At 39.2% G+C, this 16,304-nt stretch overlaps 2 protein-coding genes across 2 annotated transcripts; both read right to left on the minus strand.

Annotated features, from left to right (window-relative positions):
* Positions 1-5,419: 5,419 nt before the first annotated feature.
* camk2n1 (calcium/calmodulin dependent protein kinase II inhibitor 1) lies at positions 5,420-7,885 on the minus strand. Its single transcript, XM_053653573.1, has 2 exons — positions 7,144-7,885; positions 5,420-6,785 (listed from the first exon to the last, which is right to left on the minus strand). Exons 1-2 carry the CDS (start codon positions 7,313-7,315, stop codon positions 6,721-6,723), a joined length of 237 nt encoding a protein of 78 aa, XP_053509548.1. The 5' UTR covers positions 7,316-7,885; the 3' UTR covers positions 5,420-6,720.
* A 3,096-nt stretch (positions 7,886-10,981) lies between these two features.
* On the minus strand, positions 10,982-15,836 carry si:dkey-33m11.7 (trypsin). The gene is made up of 5 exons (XM_053652366.1): positions 15,782-15,836; positions 14,990-15,200; positions 14,021-14,162; positions 12,914-13,180; positions 10,982-11,408 (listed from the first exon to the last, which is right to left on the minus strand). Exons 1-5 carry the CDS (start codon positions 15,834-15,836, stop codon positions 11,199-11,201), a joined length of 885 nt encoding a protein of 294 aa, XP_053508341.1. The 3' UTR covers positions 10,982-11,198.
* Between the last annotated feature and the right edge of the window lie 468 nt (positions 15,837-16,304).

Raw genomic sequence — 16,304 nt, forward strand, 5'->3', positions numbered from 1 at the left:
TTTTGTCATTTAGGAAGATTAGGAAACATCAGGTTGAGACTGACATTGCTGCTGTCATCTTTCAACGGATGAGGAGATGTAAGATTTTTAATCTTTTGATCCAGTGCTTTTATCTTTCTACAACAAATGTAACTGCATAAACATTTTGACATATAGATTTAATACAGTTTTTTTTTTTTTTTTTTTTACTGTGGATGCACTTGTGTTCAGTTTAACTGGCTTCATTCCACTGAACACTGTGTACTGGGACACCGTGCTATAACAGATGGTGTAATAAAAGTGGATCGAATTCATTTCATTCATCTTTATGACCACATCTGTAAAAATCTTTACAGCCTCATTGCTTGATCATTTTAAGATATTTAGACAGAAATTATACTGCAAAGATCTCGAACAGAGGGAGTGGCTTGAACTACGGTGGCCCGAAAGTGCAAAACATATTAGCAAACTCAAACACACACCAAACACAAAGCAAAACCAAAACATAACAGCAAAACCAAAACACAACAACAAAACCAAAACACAACAGCAAAACCAAAACACAACAAAACCAAAACACAACAGCTAAGCCAAAACATAACAGCAAAACCAAAACACAACAACAAAACCAAAACACAACAAAACCAAAACACAACAACAAAACCAAAACACAACAAAACCAAAACACAACGACAAAACCAAAACACAACAACAAAGCCAAAACACAACAGCAAAGCCAAAACACAACAACAAAACCAAAACACGACAAAACCAAAACGCAACAACAAAATGAAAACACAACAGCAAAACCAAAACACAACAAAACCAAAACACAACAGCTAAGCCAAAACACAACAGCAAAGCCAAAACACAACAGCAAAACCAAAACACAACAACAAAACCAAAACACAACAACAAAACCAAAACACAACAGCAAAACCAAAACACAACAACAAAACCAAAACACAACAACAAAACCAAAACACAACAACAAAACCAAAACACAACAGCAAAACCAAAACACAACTACAAAACCAAAACACAACAACAAAACCAAAACACAACAAAACCAAAACAAAACAGCAAAACCAAAACACAACTACAAAACCAAAACACAACAACAAAACCAAAACACAACAAAACAAAAACATGACAGCAAAACCAAAACACGACAACAAAGCCAAAACACAACAACAAAACCAAAACACAACAAAACCAAAACACAACGACAAAACCAAAACACAACAACAAAGCCAAAACACAACAGCAAAGCCAAAACACAACAACAAAACCAAAACACGACAAAACCAAAACGCAACAACAAAATGAAAACACAACAGCAAAACCAAAACACAACAAAACCAAAACACAACAGCTAAGCCAAAACACAACAGCAAAGCCAAAACACAACAGCAAAACCAAAACACAACAACAAAACCAAAACACAACAACAAAACCAAAACACAACAGCAAAACCAAAACACAACAACAAAACCAAAACACAACAACAAAACCAAAACACAACAACAAAACCAAAACACAACAGCAAAACCAAAACACAACTACAAAACCAAAACACAACAACAAAACCAAAACACAACAAAACCAAAACAAAACAGCAAAACCAAAACACAACTACAAAACCAAAACACAACAACAAAACCAAAACACAACAAAACAAAAACATGACAGCAAAACCAAAACACGACAACAAAGCCAAAACACAACAACAAAGCCAAAACACAACAGCAAAACCAAAACACAACAACAAAACCAAAACACAACAACAAAGCCAAAACACAAGAACAAAACCAAAACACAACAGCAAAGCCAAAACACATCAAAACCAAAACACGACAAAACCAAAAGCAAACAGCAAATTTGAAACACATCTTTGCTTTTATTCTGCATTCAGAAGGAAGAATTACTCCTCATAATAAGGATGATAACGTTAACATTATACAAATCCAATCTTTTAAATAACATTACATGACTATGTTATGCAACTAAAGTGTATCTTGTTTGTTATTTCTCCAGTGTCAGTCACACTTTGTTCCACCTTGTAGAAAAACAACTCCACATGGGAGACTTGGTCTAGTTCCTTAGGGGCAATGTTTTGTTTTTTTGTTTGTTTTTTTAAATGTGGTGCTGCTTTGTCACCATTTGTAACATAATAATAATTTCAGAGTTAACTCCCTCTGCTTTAAGGGCCCCTCCCCAGAACAGTCTATGCGTATGCCGTGTCCAATCAGCAATGAGAATCTGATCTTTTCTCTGTTTTGATTCTTTTTTCTGTTTATGTATTTCTGGATTTGCTGCTTGGTCTATGCTTTGTTAATGCGTTTTCCACTTACAGGCCATTATAGTTAAGAGTTCACACTTTTTCACATCTACAAATTAGAGGTCATACTTTTTCATACTTTTATTGACTACTTCTTTGTGAGTAATAAAAAAAAATGACACCAGCCAAAGCTCTTTCTCTGCATTTTTCCACTAGTGTTCACTCACACAGCTCGGAAATTTAGCCATATCTGACTCTCTCTATTGAAAGAAGAACTTTTTTTTTTTGCAACAACATGAGATTTAACAACTCGAGGTTTGTACATCTGGTAAAGAGCTGGTCATTTGTTTTATCAGCCTCTGACACGAGTAATCATTCTCCAATAACACACAGCCAGTCCTGCCTTATTACTCGCTCAATAATGCATCACTTCCTTTATAAAGCTGATACTGAACACTTCCTCGGCTTCTCTCGCTATTGAGACCACTGTCCATAACTTACACATGAATCATCAAGAATAGTTTTCATTAACACTGCTGGTTATTACATGCTACTGTGAACTGCATCATTATTATTATATTTTTTTATATATATTGATCAGATTCTTGCTTTACTGATGATTTGTCTAGTCATATACATCCATGAGAAGTAATTTAGCTGTAAATTGGGATTCATTAGTACGATTAGGACACGAGTCACTTTTGTTCCAAGCACCAGTAGGAACGGCTGAATGTGTGTTCACGCGCCCGTAGTTTCTTCTGGTTTATTGCCAAAACCGGAGAGCAGGAGGCCAACGGTGGACATCCATCTGGGCCAGCATCTTTTATTCAGGAGACTCACGTAGACTCCGCAGCCATCTTGTGGCATGAAGACAAAAGGACCATTCTGTTTAATCATATGCAGTAGGTTATAATCATTTCTGTAGATACTACACACTGTAGTATGGGATGAGTGCTCTGTTTTGTCTTTCCTCGTTAGGAGGTTTGAGGCTTATTCTTATGGATTCCCCGTCATAAAATCTGCAAAGACAAATTAAAGAAGGACAAAATTCAACTTTTCTGCTAGTATATACACCAGATTGTGGTTCACAGTTGGGATGGCTATTTTTTCTCCACATTTATGGCTAGACTTAAGGTTATTTTATAAGTCCTCTTGTTATGAGGCTTGTTTTCTATATAGTGTGCATTGACGCGAATGCAAATGCAATCTAGATTATTCCATCCACATACACAGTCGAGGGACACTGCTTCCTATATTTTTTAAATATTTTTTTGCCATGAATAAAGAACTAAATCCAGTTTCATTCGATGAGATGAGAGCATCAAACCCTGCACACAGAGATGCTGTCATAATTTCATCTCCAGAGCCTGAAAGATGAAGACCTTAAAAAAGACACAGTGTGTTTCTCATTTCCATGGACTGTGGACTATCACCTGTATGTAAATGACACACACTCACATACTACTCATATATAGTAAAGACTAATGTGACACAAGACATACTATGTAGTTACCACGTTATTATCCAGACACACGACACTTCCTTTTGAAGCCTCTGCACCAAAAAACAAAAACACCTCTCTCTCTGTCTCTGAAAACTTCTCTTGTATGCTACCCCATCACCCCCCACCTCTTCCCACCCCCCCCCCCCCCCCCCATGACTTTGCAGCAGCAAGCGGAGCTGAAACCTGTAATGGTTGCCATGGAAACAGTCCAGTCAGCCAACAGCGTGTCTCTATCTGGCATGCACGGTGTACATGCAGAGCGCGCTCGCTTCCCTCGGCTTCAAAACAACAAGCAGCCCTCCATACAAATCCACAAATCCTGTATGAGACGTCTTCAAAGTAAAACAGCTCAACGCTGCTTTATCACTGCTTTATCACAGCGAGAAACCTCTTTCTGGAACTCATCATGGATTTGGGGTGCATGAGGTTTAAATGATCAAATCTTGTTCTCACATGAAATTCAGGGGCTATGATCTATGGCTGTGATCTTGGAAGATCTACAGGATTCTGGAGAAACTTATCCTCCATATATAATGTTATGAACATTTCATATTGGACATTCAGAAATCTTTTAGGCCACTCTTTTGGAGTTCAGTGATTCCCTGGTGTTATCATCAAGGGGACACCTTTTGTATGCTTTTAGTTACCTGTTAAAGTGAATAGAGAGTGCATTTAAAATGGAATATAACTGGATTTTAATGACGTTTAATGCTACATTTATATTGTGTGTACCCCTGAAAGCAAAAATGTACCTGTACACTATTTAAAATTCCAACAGCGTGTGTGGTTACTATCATTAACCAATAATGGAATCCTTGAAACTTTCCCAGTATTGTTTGGGAAACCACCCAAATAGGTTCCTCTTCTGGCCCATTACCCTGTTTTGCCCAGCAACCTTTTTTTTGTACTAAGTGACTCACTCTTTTTGGTAGAATGGGGCACTCCCATTCATCCTCGAGAGGGAGGCCCCATGCACCACGCCAAAAGGCATGCAGCGAAATGCAAATCGCACTCAACATCGCAATATTTGCATGTCTCTAACACAGTATTTCGCTGTGCGCCACGGCGGGGTGGGGTGACTTCCCCGGAGCATTACGTAAGGGCTCCTGATGAGAGCTAAATGCTATTCTCGTTTCCATCTTCATCTCTCACTACTCTCTAATTGTGACTGTTCAAAAAGCGCTGTTCCTGATGCCAGATTGACCCCTCGCTGACCTTTTAACTGTTTTACATGACTTCTTCATTGTTTTTTAGTACAATTCACTATTTATAGCGTGGAGTCTTCTTTGACACTCATTCAAATACCAATTTCAGTTCATCCTTTTCAGAATGCCAGTAAACACCCAAGGAAAAAAAACCTAAATGAGAGCTTAGTTAAATCCATGGCAGTGCAATGCTCCTCTCACAATCAAACTATTGTGATATGAAAACAGAAGATGTGCACTGCTGGTGAGAGGACACACTAGGCGTGATCCGATCCTGCTTTTCCTACAGTGTAGCTTTCGACAGTGCTGAGCGCAAGGTGCATCTGTTGCCATGGCAGCCTATCCAGTCCATGTGCTTTGAATGAGTGTGAAGCCCAGACTGGCAAAGGAGTGGCAGAAGCTTGAAAATCTCCATGCCAGTATCCTCCTATGGACCTTCTGCAGATGATATTTTCTTTCCTGTGTTTTTTTTTTTTTTTTCAATCTCAGACAACCGGCTTTAAAATGTTTCACTCTGACAAAGGCACTTCCCATAACATGAATCATTCAACACGTGCAGTGGCTACGGAAATGTCACGTCCCCTGGATTTATACACACACACACACACACACACACAGATTTACCCAAGCCAAACACAGCATTAGCAGGACCGAGAGACAGAAGGATGTGTGACAACACAGGGGTTTTTTTTTTCATTCCATTTCTCAAAATCTTTAATATTACAGATATTCCCGTAGAAACTTTTTTTTTCCTGTGAAATCAACACAACATTAGCCGTTATATAAGATTCTCTTGAGGTCGTCAGGTTCGTCATGCATGACTAAAGTACATCACTAGTATGAAAAAAGCCCTGTAAACATGAACACCGAATATTAATAAAACTGTGCGTGTGAAGAGAGCACAGAAATACATATTTCTGTCATGATTATTTGGCACACCTACGGTAAATATGTAGTACAATAATAATCATAATGCGACGATAAGGTTTCTGTTTTTTTTTGTTTTTTTTTTAACTCGATATACCTGATCTAACCCTTGTCAGCTTAGAAACATCAAATGCATGAAATAGCAAGAAAGAAGGCTGGGTTTGGGGTGGGAGAAGAGGGAGGGTAGTTTAGGGGTAGACCATGGTAATCCCTTAGTCAAGCTACATCCAAAACAAAAAAAAAAACATAAAAGGAAAATCACTGTTTTCCTGTCATTCTCTATAAAATTTGCTCAGACCTCCAACACTGCAAAAAAAAAGGTATCCAAAGATTTAATAAATAGCCTTTTTTTAAATCTTAAATACATAGTGAATCTCCTTTTGAAATTCACCGTGGAAGAGAAGTTGACATTGCTATTTTACCATTAACATCATCAGCCAGCGACTCAGCTAAGCCTTGAACTACAGCTTGGGGAAGAAGATACTGGTTCGATGTTAATGGTACAATTTGCTCAGTCACTCTAATTGCTTCATTACATCCCGGTAGGACGGGCCGGCCTCGGTTAACAAAGCAATGCCCCCCTCATTGCACATAGCTCGAATGAAGTTTGGAAAACACAGTATTCCCTTCCCATTCCTGGGCCCCTTTTGTCCAGATTCCCATGCATGCGCGCCGCATTGTCCATCAGCCATCCCTGTTCGATGGAAAGAGGGTGTCGGAGAGCAAGATAGTGTGACGTGCTTGGTTGCCGGATGGGAGAGGGGGTGCTTCTTTACAATGTCTTTGGGTACACACATCAAAGGTCAAGTGTCTTTGGAATCCGCTCACGCAGACGAGGACGACTTGTCCGCCGTCTTCTCCAGCGCCTCGGCATCACCGTCCTCCTCGACTGTTAAAAGGCAGACAGGAGAAGAGTTGACATGGGGGTTTGGATGCACATCATGCTCATATGTTATTATTCTGCTTCTCATTCTCTCTAATAGGCTAGATCCATGCTCATGGGTGGCTTAAAGATGGATTTTAAAGCTGGTACAACCATTTGTGTCTGAGTGATATCAGGTGATATCAAGACAGTGTGAGGTAGTGTCATGTCAGGAAATTCAAGCAGAATGCAAACACTGGAACATGAATGGCGCATGAAGGATTGCGCACCAAACGCGTGAAGCTTATACAGAGCGCGTGAACATGAAAATATCTTTCTTTCTTTTTTTAATAGCATGGCGCACAACAAAAAAAAAATCCGTTACCTCGTTTGCTTCTCCCAATCTGACCAAGCTTGGGTGGTCGTTTGTTCTGGTTGCCGCTGAAGAAGTTGTTGGTGTCCTGCAGGCGACAGGTGAACGAGAGGTGATCCTCGTCGTCGCCGTCGTTCCCGTAATGAGCCATTTTCTCCTCGCTGTATGGCAGCACCTCCGACATGCTGAAAGCACGAAGCCAGGCGCGCAAACCGCAGCTGCCGTTCCGTTTAACCCTCCCTCCTCTCTTTCTCTTCGCGAGAGAGGACAAAAAAAAAACACGCGCACGCACGCACACACACACACGCGCGCGCGCGCTCGGCGGCGAGCCTTTTCCGCGTCGCGACCGTACAGCCTTCTTTAACGCGCGCTCTCCTTCTCTCTCGCCTTCTCTCTCTCTCTCTCTCTCTCGCGCGCTCTTTTGTCTTTCCGCGAGCGGTGTAGACGCCCCCGTACACGGGGCTAATAAAAAAAGATACACGAGACAATTGCCCCCTTCCTGTTCATTTATTTATTTATTTTCCAACAAAGTTAGGCTGTCAGATTATTCTGCTTTTTCCCCCCGGAGGATTTTCCGAACGCGGAAACTCGTTGAGAGTGAGAGCGTCCGTTTCGGCGGAGGTGTGTGCGCGCGCGCGTGTGTGTGTATGTGTGGGTGGGTGGGTGGGTGTGTGTGTGTGTCAGCGCGCCAAGCTCACGGGGACTGGAGCGTGGCGCTGGGGGAAAAAAAAACATTGAATGCAAATTGGGAAGCGATGCAAAACAAAAACTTGGTGTGTGTGTGTGTGTGTGTTTGTCGAGGTAGGGAGGACGAAGCACGTCACCGGTGGCGCGTTTCCCCCTGAAGAGGAAGGGACGCGCGTGGAGTTTCTGCCGTGATATTTTTCCAAGACTTAAATACCACCTACTTTGTGTATGCACCCACTGAACTATTAAGTAAATAAATACTACCATATAGGACAGGTGCACTGTACACATCCACATAGTTAGTGACTGTAGCAGATCTGTTGCTATGCGCAATATGGTAACCCCCCCCCCACACACACACACACACATACACACACACACACACGACAAGACATGACATGACATGAAAGCTATATCAGCCACAGAAGCACTGAAGGGACTTTTTAACCCACCCAAATATATCCAGTTAACAACACTGATGTAGTCAAAAACTGACACTGAAGGGTTGGAGGACACTCAGGATAGACATGGATCCTAGCCCAGGAACACAGGAAACGAAGCAGGAATATACCTTGGATGGAACACCAATCCGTCACAAGGCACCATGCGCACCATCATTCACACTTATTTTAGCCTGGGGGTGTATTTGGGAGGTGGGAGGAAACCAGAGCACCTGGAGGAAACCTATACGGACATGGTAAGAACATGTGAAACTCTGCACAGACAGGAAACCATGTTCATTATCGAAAACTGTGAGTCAAAAAGTCAGTAAGTGCACGCACACATGGTACCAGTGCAACGTGCATTACCATGACAGTGTCACTGTGCTGAGAATATTCCACCACCCAAACAATACCTGTTTACGGTTGGTCCTATGGGTCTCCCTTTCCAATAATGAATAAGATACTGACAAAGTGCTTGGCAACAAAAGGGCTACATTAATATACAGCTACATATATTTACTTCCAGGTTTACTAATAAAATGAATTCACAGGTCTATACAGTCATTTCCCATCATTTAGCCGCACAGCTGTGCCACTCGAGCTGTACGCTAGATTCTGTATGATCAACATGACTCATGCTGGAGTGAGCGTAGAGATATATGACGCAAGTCCGAGCCCCAAAAGGCAGACAGCTGTTTACATTCCTGTGCTTTTTACTTGTTTTTGTAGTAGGTTGGAAAGAGATGTGATGCAAGCGCCAGCGGCGCTCAAGGCCAGTGGAGATTTTTTTGCATTTGTTTATTTTTGGTTTATATGTCCGTGTAATCTTACATGGAGTGGGTGAAAATAGCCCTGACTGATTTTAGGGAAAACTCATAGTCAAATCACTCATCATGACATGCATTAGAAGGAAAAGGGAAATTTGAAAGAGAGATAGACTGAAGAAAATAAAAAACCCACTGTGCAATAGAGCAGTGGCTGAAACTCTATTCATTTATTAACTAAACAGAAAAAGGGTCCAGGGTCCAATGGGTCGATACGGGACTATTTTCCACTCATTGCCTTCATTAGACCTGCTTTACTCAAGAAACATGTGACTGACTGTGTTACTTTCACTGCATATCCAAAGGACTGCACCAGTTCGAACCAAATCACGTTGAGGCTATTAAGTATGACATAACAGAATCCAGCTTTACATTGAATCCTGGACCCATTGATTTCAATGTAACAATGCACTGAATGCCTTTCAGTTCGGCGAAAGGGTGACAATAACAAAACGGCTTTGTAACATGTATGAATAAATAGGTGTGAGCGCCTGTTAACACAGCGCCTTACTATCTACTGGTACTATCACTTTACACCATGATATCAAGTGCCGGCAGTGAAACTAAAAACTCTTCTTAATGATGCCAGCTTCAGTAATAAGGCTGTGCTGACACACCCAATCCTGATGGATTTTTAGCTACCCAAGGGGACTTCATAAGTGTACAAGTTTCTCTTAGCTATTTCATTCTGGTGTGTATTTCAGCAAACTATTGCTTATTAATATTCCCAGATACACTACAATATTTGCAGTTATTTCATTGATTGATCTTCTTTCAAAAGTACTCAGTATGCAGCCATAATTTATAGGCAGAAGACATACTGCACTCAGTAATCAGTTACTCAAAAATGATGTAGCTTATGATATAAACTATGTTTTATAGCTTTAATGACACAAATAAACAGCAATTCTGTCTGTATTTGTATTTTATAAACGTAATGGACCTTACAAAATAGTTGAAGTGGAATGAAAAAAATACCTTGCCTAAAAAAAATCGAAAAGATTTGATGATATATATATATATATATATATATATATATATATATATATATATATATATATATATATACACACACCCCCTTTGCTATGAAACCTCTAAATAAGATCTGGTACAACCAGTTAACTTCAGAAGTCACATGATTCGTTGATTAAGGTGCAGCTGTGTGCAACGAAAGTGTCACATGATCTGTCACATGATGTCAGTATAAAGCTGCGTTCACGCCATGTTGTAATTACTGTAATTACGAGATTCTGACTTGTAAAAAGCGTTCACATCCATGTAGAACTCGTAATTACAACTTTTTAATTACAGCTCTGCACTCTGACTACCACCTGACCGCTGCAACGTCATGCAGAAATACTCAAAATGGTGGCGGCTTCAGTAGTAAAATGTAGTTACGTAGTTATCGAGTAATATTTCTGTGTAATAATTCGTATGATTGACTATTATTAATGTCTTAATAATGCACGATTAATCTGAAAATAAACAAAAGACATACAATACAGTTTAATGTAGCTAGCAGCTGTCAACAACATCATTTCACACGGATTCATTTTGGCGTATAGAAACGCATAATTCCGAGTCTGAGGACGTTAACAGCTCCCAATTGTCATGTAGTAATTATGAACACAGCTTAAATACATCTGTTCTGAAAGGGCTAGTCAAAGGACAGACATCAATCCAATTGACCAATTGAGAATCTGTGGCATGACTTGAAGATTGCTGTACACCAACACAACTCATCTAACTTGAAGGAGCTGGAGCAGTTTTGCCTTGAAAAATGGGCAAAAATGCTAGTGACTAGATGTGCTAAGCCAGTAGAGACATACCCCTAGAGACTTGCAGCTGTAATTGCAGAAAAAGGTGATGGGGGAGTGGGGTGGGGTGGTAGGAGGTGTGTGTGTGAATGCTTACGCACACTCAAGATTTCTGTTTTTTCGTCTTAATTATTGCTAGTGTCACACTAAAAAATATTTTGCTACTTCAAAGTGGTAGGCATGTTGTGTAAATCAAATGGTACAAACCCCAAAAACATCCATTTTAATTTCAGGTTGTAATGCAACAAAGCAGAAAAACACCAAATGATGACATTCTGTATATTCTGTATATTAAACTAAACATCACTTGAAGTGGATTTCAAGGCCAGTGGCTTTCTGTACTTGTAACATCGTATGATGGACCTGTAGATGGTACGGTCTATCCACCTGCGGAACCTGGCCACAGCCGTGTAGACTCCTGGAAACCTGGTATCCCCACGGCTGTTTCCCCAGGAGGCGAGCCCATAAAGTCGGCCATCACACACAAGCAGCTCTCCAGAATCCCACTAGAACATCACAACACACTCAGAGTTGTAGCCCTTACGCAATCACTCAAAAGAAATTATTGTCAGCCTACAAAGTTGATTGGAGAAGGAGAGTGGGTTAGTGACGTCAGTTCTGAAGCAGGGGTTATAAATCAATGGAATTATCGATACTAATAGACAGCTAGATAAAGTAGATAAAGACATGTATACTGTAATCAAACACTGAAATCATTCCGAGTTGGTGTGTCAAGTGATTGAAATCGTGGTCTGAGATAATTTCCAATATTATCACAATGCTACACAATTAGTTACAAAGATACAAACACAACATGACCATCTACTGTACATTAGACTCCTCGTGTTTTGCTCGAGTAGTAAAATGTGTGCTCCCAAAAATGGCTAGTAAACTAAATTTAGCTAGGTATTTTAGCTATAGATACCATGATAGCCATGATATACAGTTTGTGTTTTATAACAAGAGTTAGCACGAGTAGCTAAATGTGAGCTGGCTGACCACGCGAGTTAAGTTAGCTAGCTACTTATCTTTTGCTACAAGAGTTAGCTAGTTAGCAAGTTCAACAGTTAGCTATGTCATACATGTCATTTGTTTTGTGACAAGAATTCGATTTTGTAGCAAATCTTTAGCTGACTAATATACTGTAATATATATTTAGCGAACTAAAGTTATCTGGTGAGTGAGTGCTCTGCCTGTGAGGTTCTGTGAAACATGCTAGAATTTAAGCAATCTATATTTCTTTAAAATATTTCAGTAGTTTCTAATAAACTAATAAAACACAGTGTTGTCAAATTAGTGTCTTAGTTCAAGTTACTACAAGTGTGCAAAGGCTGACTAAGTTGCGCTTGAGCGTATGATCTCAATGATCCCAATAACAGATCATCGCTTTCAACAACCAATTACTGATCACCGTTGATCTCAAAGACCAATCACTGACCACGATTGTTCCAAACAGCCAATCACTGATCACCATTGTTCCCAAAGACCAATCATTGATTGCTGATTGATTGCTCCTAAGGAAAAATCACTGACAAGGGTCTTCGGAAAATCTTCCTTCTGCATGGAACACATTTTGATGTGCAAATGATCATGATGATTCAACGAACATGCAAATGAGTCTATGACATCACCTGGACACTTCTAGCAACTTTTTGAGAATGTGTTAGCTACTTTCCCCTTAAAAGAATCAACAACACCGATAAAGCCTAGGTAAAGATCATGTAGAAATACACTTTTCTTAGATTTTGAAAACGTATTTATAAATACGGTATATTATATTTCTGTATAGTGTTATTGTGTAACTATGACATTTTTTAAATCATAGCATATAGTCATACTAGTCCGTCATCATATCTGGAGTAACGATCTCCAATTCTCTTCCTCACAATCTGATGGCAATACTTCTTTATGGTTATACCACAAGTCCAGTCGCCTCAAATTAAAACAACAAAACCAAAACAAATAGACATTTTACTGCCCTGGCTGACCTCAAACCCTTAAGGTCAGATACCTTGCATGCATCCTTGCCTCCAGTACTGTAGCCAGCACAGATCATATTGCTTGTAATGCTTCCATTGATGGACTTGCTGCTATTACACTTAGCTGTGGAGATGCTGGGCACTGTTACAGACTGAAGAGCAAGGGGGCTCACACCCCTGCCCTGGCTTGTGGAACCCCAACCGGACACCTGACACAGCTGGCCAGGCAGCACTCCTGTGTTTTGTTTGGGAAGAGGAGCCAGGGAGACGTACCTGTTCGGCTTTATTGGAGCCCGGAGCTAAAGCAAACATAGAAAGGGTGTAGAGATTAGAACTGGGCATCTGGTTTATTCTCAGGCATTTAATCACAGCATCCTTCTGGTTAGGATTAAAGATAATATTTACACTGGCGTTGATATCGCCATTTCAATCTTAAACCCATTTCAATCTTAAAGGCGCCAGCATATAACCTGTATTTATGATTACCACCTAAATGAAATAATGCTGTCATTGGATTAGGAATAGGAAGTTCGATATGTTAACAGAAAACTTAGTCATGTTTTCTATGAAGTACGTATTTACAATGAATAATAAACATATGCATCCATAATATACAATAAAGATATGTTTGTACTTTAAAGCAATGTTTTTTTATGCATTAGGGATTCTTATTCTTAATATAATGCGTTATAAATGGTGCATGTTACACACTATATCACCAGTATCAAACAAACTCAAGCCTACTTTGCATAGTTTAAGCATAGGTCCCTTGGCATGCCTTAATGGTGTTTCCCAGAGACGGTATTGGATTTGTAAACAAGTTTGGTTTAAAATATATCTAACTATGACCGTAAGTCGGTTAATAATGTACACTTACAAATGAAAAGTATATACTTTTAGTTACTTAAGTGGTATGTAAACCACTATGCAAAGTTTTTATGCAATTGGCAATATAATGCATTCATAATGAATTCACAATGCATTATACTCATTGATAGAAAGTGTAAGGAATTTTCAAGTATAATTATAAAAATGTAAAAAATACCTTATAAATAAATATATTTTATAACATATTATGTATTCGTATGTCCTTAACATAGAAAGTGTTATTAAAGACTCTATACGCAAAACAGTTGTACCTTAATGAGCATGATGTCTGCATTATTGGTGCTCTTGTTATACAGTGGATGGGGTGTAATGGAGTACGGTTTAGAATACTGCTCCATCCCTTCGTACTTGCCAAGAGTGTTGTCTCCAGCCACTATCATCATCTGATCCACCCTGAGAGCAAGACATCTGCATCTCATACATGATAAATAAGTGTCATGTCACACCTGAAACTCACTACAGGCCAGGGATACTCGATTCAGACTCTGAAGGTGTGATGGCACAGCGACTGTTCGGTTACATTGGTCACTTAATCAACATTTTGTTGCTATTGACCCATTCGGGTGTATAAACTATCTGTATAATTGTTGATATGGTGAACTTTTGCTAAGAGTCAGTAAGTTTTCCACCATAGGAAATTCTTCTTTCTTGGTAACATGACAGCATGCCCCATTGAGTGTTATTCCTCACTTCTCTGTACTATTCACCACTGTCAGGAAAAAGCAATCCATCATTTTATTAATAGTTCCAAAATAAGAGATGGGTTCAGAATCAAGTGAAAGGTTTTGGTCATGATCTTGTCTTATATATTAACCATTAAACATTAAAAAAAATATTTATTATTTAGGTATATAGATTTTTCCCTGCATTTTTTATTTTTATTTTTTAACGATTGTGTTCTACGGAAGTATCAGTTACCTTTATGTACTTAATTAGGGTGCCTACTGAGACACAGTGGGCCAGTATGGGAGGTTTGAGGCAAAGAAATGCATTCATAACTGCAGATAAGCATTTGTCTTTTATTGTGAAACACAATAATGACACATCAAGGTTACCCTTCTTATGGTGTGCCAGTGTTCCCTGTTTTTTGGCTTGTACCTCATCCAAAGGGTGGCCAATTGCCCCGAGACTTTGTGTCTCTTCCATGCCATGATTCAGTGTATAATTCACAAACAAAAAAAAATGAGAATAATTTGCTAAGTAAAGAAGAAGGGACTCACCCTGTTTTACAATGTGCAGCAGTTAGAACCCAATATTTATGCACCAGGGATCCTACACAGAAATGCTGGCCTTTTGAGGTTTGCAAAGACACAATATATTTGACTGAATGTAGTGATGGCGCATAATCACCAGCTCTTTGGCTCTGAAAGAAACCTTGACCTGGTAAAATAAATAAATAAATAAATAAATAAATAAAAAATGAACAGATTGCTCAAGATTTAAAGACCTTTCAGGCATCACAGATGGCTTATCTAAGACAAAAAAAAATACCTCAGAGAGAAGGGCAACAACAGATTTACCCTCAGTCTAATGAGAAATGTGACTGACTATTGAGCAGGCTGAATACAAAACACAAAAAGCACAAGTGCAAGTCATTGTCCTTGCTTGTGGGAACTAAAAGCTTCGAGGGATTCATACAGGTCAGCTGTCTCCCTGGGGGATCCTGTATACCCAGAATGTAAAGATAAACAGCTTATAAATGAGTGCTTCTACTGACATTGATGATAATCACATTATACTATAAAGATGAGGCACTTTGCAGGCAGGGCAAATATAAAAAATCACTGAATGAACCTATATGTCCTATACAACAGTCTACAGAGCACAGACTACCCTGAGTTTATTATAATATTAACAATCTTCAACAAAGTGTTCAAATCTTGTTCAGGCACGATTTCACTTCGGTTCTTCAAAAATATTTCATTATGCCTTTCCACAACTGCCTAAATAAATAGGTCAAAAAGACATAGATTCGTTTTTCACATGCTAATGTTTATTACAAATTTACTTACTGCTGGCTGTGAAGAGCTTCAGAAGCACAAAGGTCCCAAACAGTATCCTGGCCATGATGGCAATAGAAGGCTAATACATGTGAGACTGCCTGGGTAAACTTGGCTAAAACTGTAGAATCACCTCTCAACTCCAAGAGGAAACCACATCAGAAGCTGTCCACAAATGTCTAAGATTTCAATTTCAGCTTGGCAACAATTCATGCTTCACTGAGGAAAAAAAAAAAAAATTCTACTCTCCTCTTCGACCCAGCAAAAAGATATAATGCTTGTATTGTTATGGTGGATAAAATATGTTCGTCAATTATATTAAATGAGTATAACATATCAGTATATGAGCGACTTTACAAACAAAACAACTTTGCCGAAAACACGGCCTTATATTTTCTGATAATTGCATAATTTATTCGTTTTCTGTTCTTCACTGATTAGTATTTCCTGACTTGGGTATACTACATGAAACAGAGTGGTATATAATATACAGTATATAATAAATATCAAACAGGTTGTGTTTTAAAGAAGCAGT

This window comes from Ictalurus furcatus, chromosome 21 (assembly GCF_023375685.1).
Source record: "Ictalurus furcatus strain D&B chromosome 21, Billie_1.0, whole genome shotgun sequence".
Classification (NCBI taxonomy): domain Eukaryota; kingdom Metazoa; phylum Chordata; class Actinopteri; order Siluriformes; family Ictaluridae; genus Ictalurus; species Ictalurus furcatus.

Excerpts from the sequence above, each read along its gene's own strand:
- camk2n1 (XM_053653573.1), bottom strand. The coding sequence starts at position 7,315 with ATGTCGGAGGTGCTGCCATACAGCGAGGAGAAAATGGCTCATTACGGG. Across the intron at positions 6,786-7,143 it reads GATTGGGAGAAGCAAACGAG|TCGAGGAGGACGGTGATGCC; the intron begins GTAACGGATTTT and ends GCCTTTTAACAG.
- si:dkey-33m11.7 (XM_053652366.1), bottom strand. The coding sequence starts at position 15,836 with ATGGCCAGGATACTGTTTGGGACCTTTGTGCTTCTGAAGCTCTTCACA. Across the intron at positions 14,163-14,989 it reads GCTGCACATTGTAAAACAGG|GGTGGATCAGATGATGATAG; the intron begins GTGAGTCCCTTC and ends TCTTGCTCTCAG. Across the intron at positions 11,409-12,913 it reads GAGGCAAGGATGCATGCAAG|TGGGATTCTGGAGAGCTGCT; the intron begins GTATCTGACCTT and ends GTGATGTTCTAG.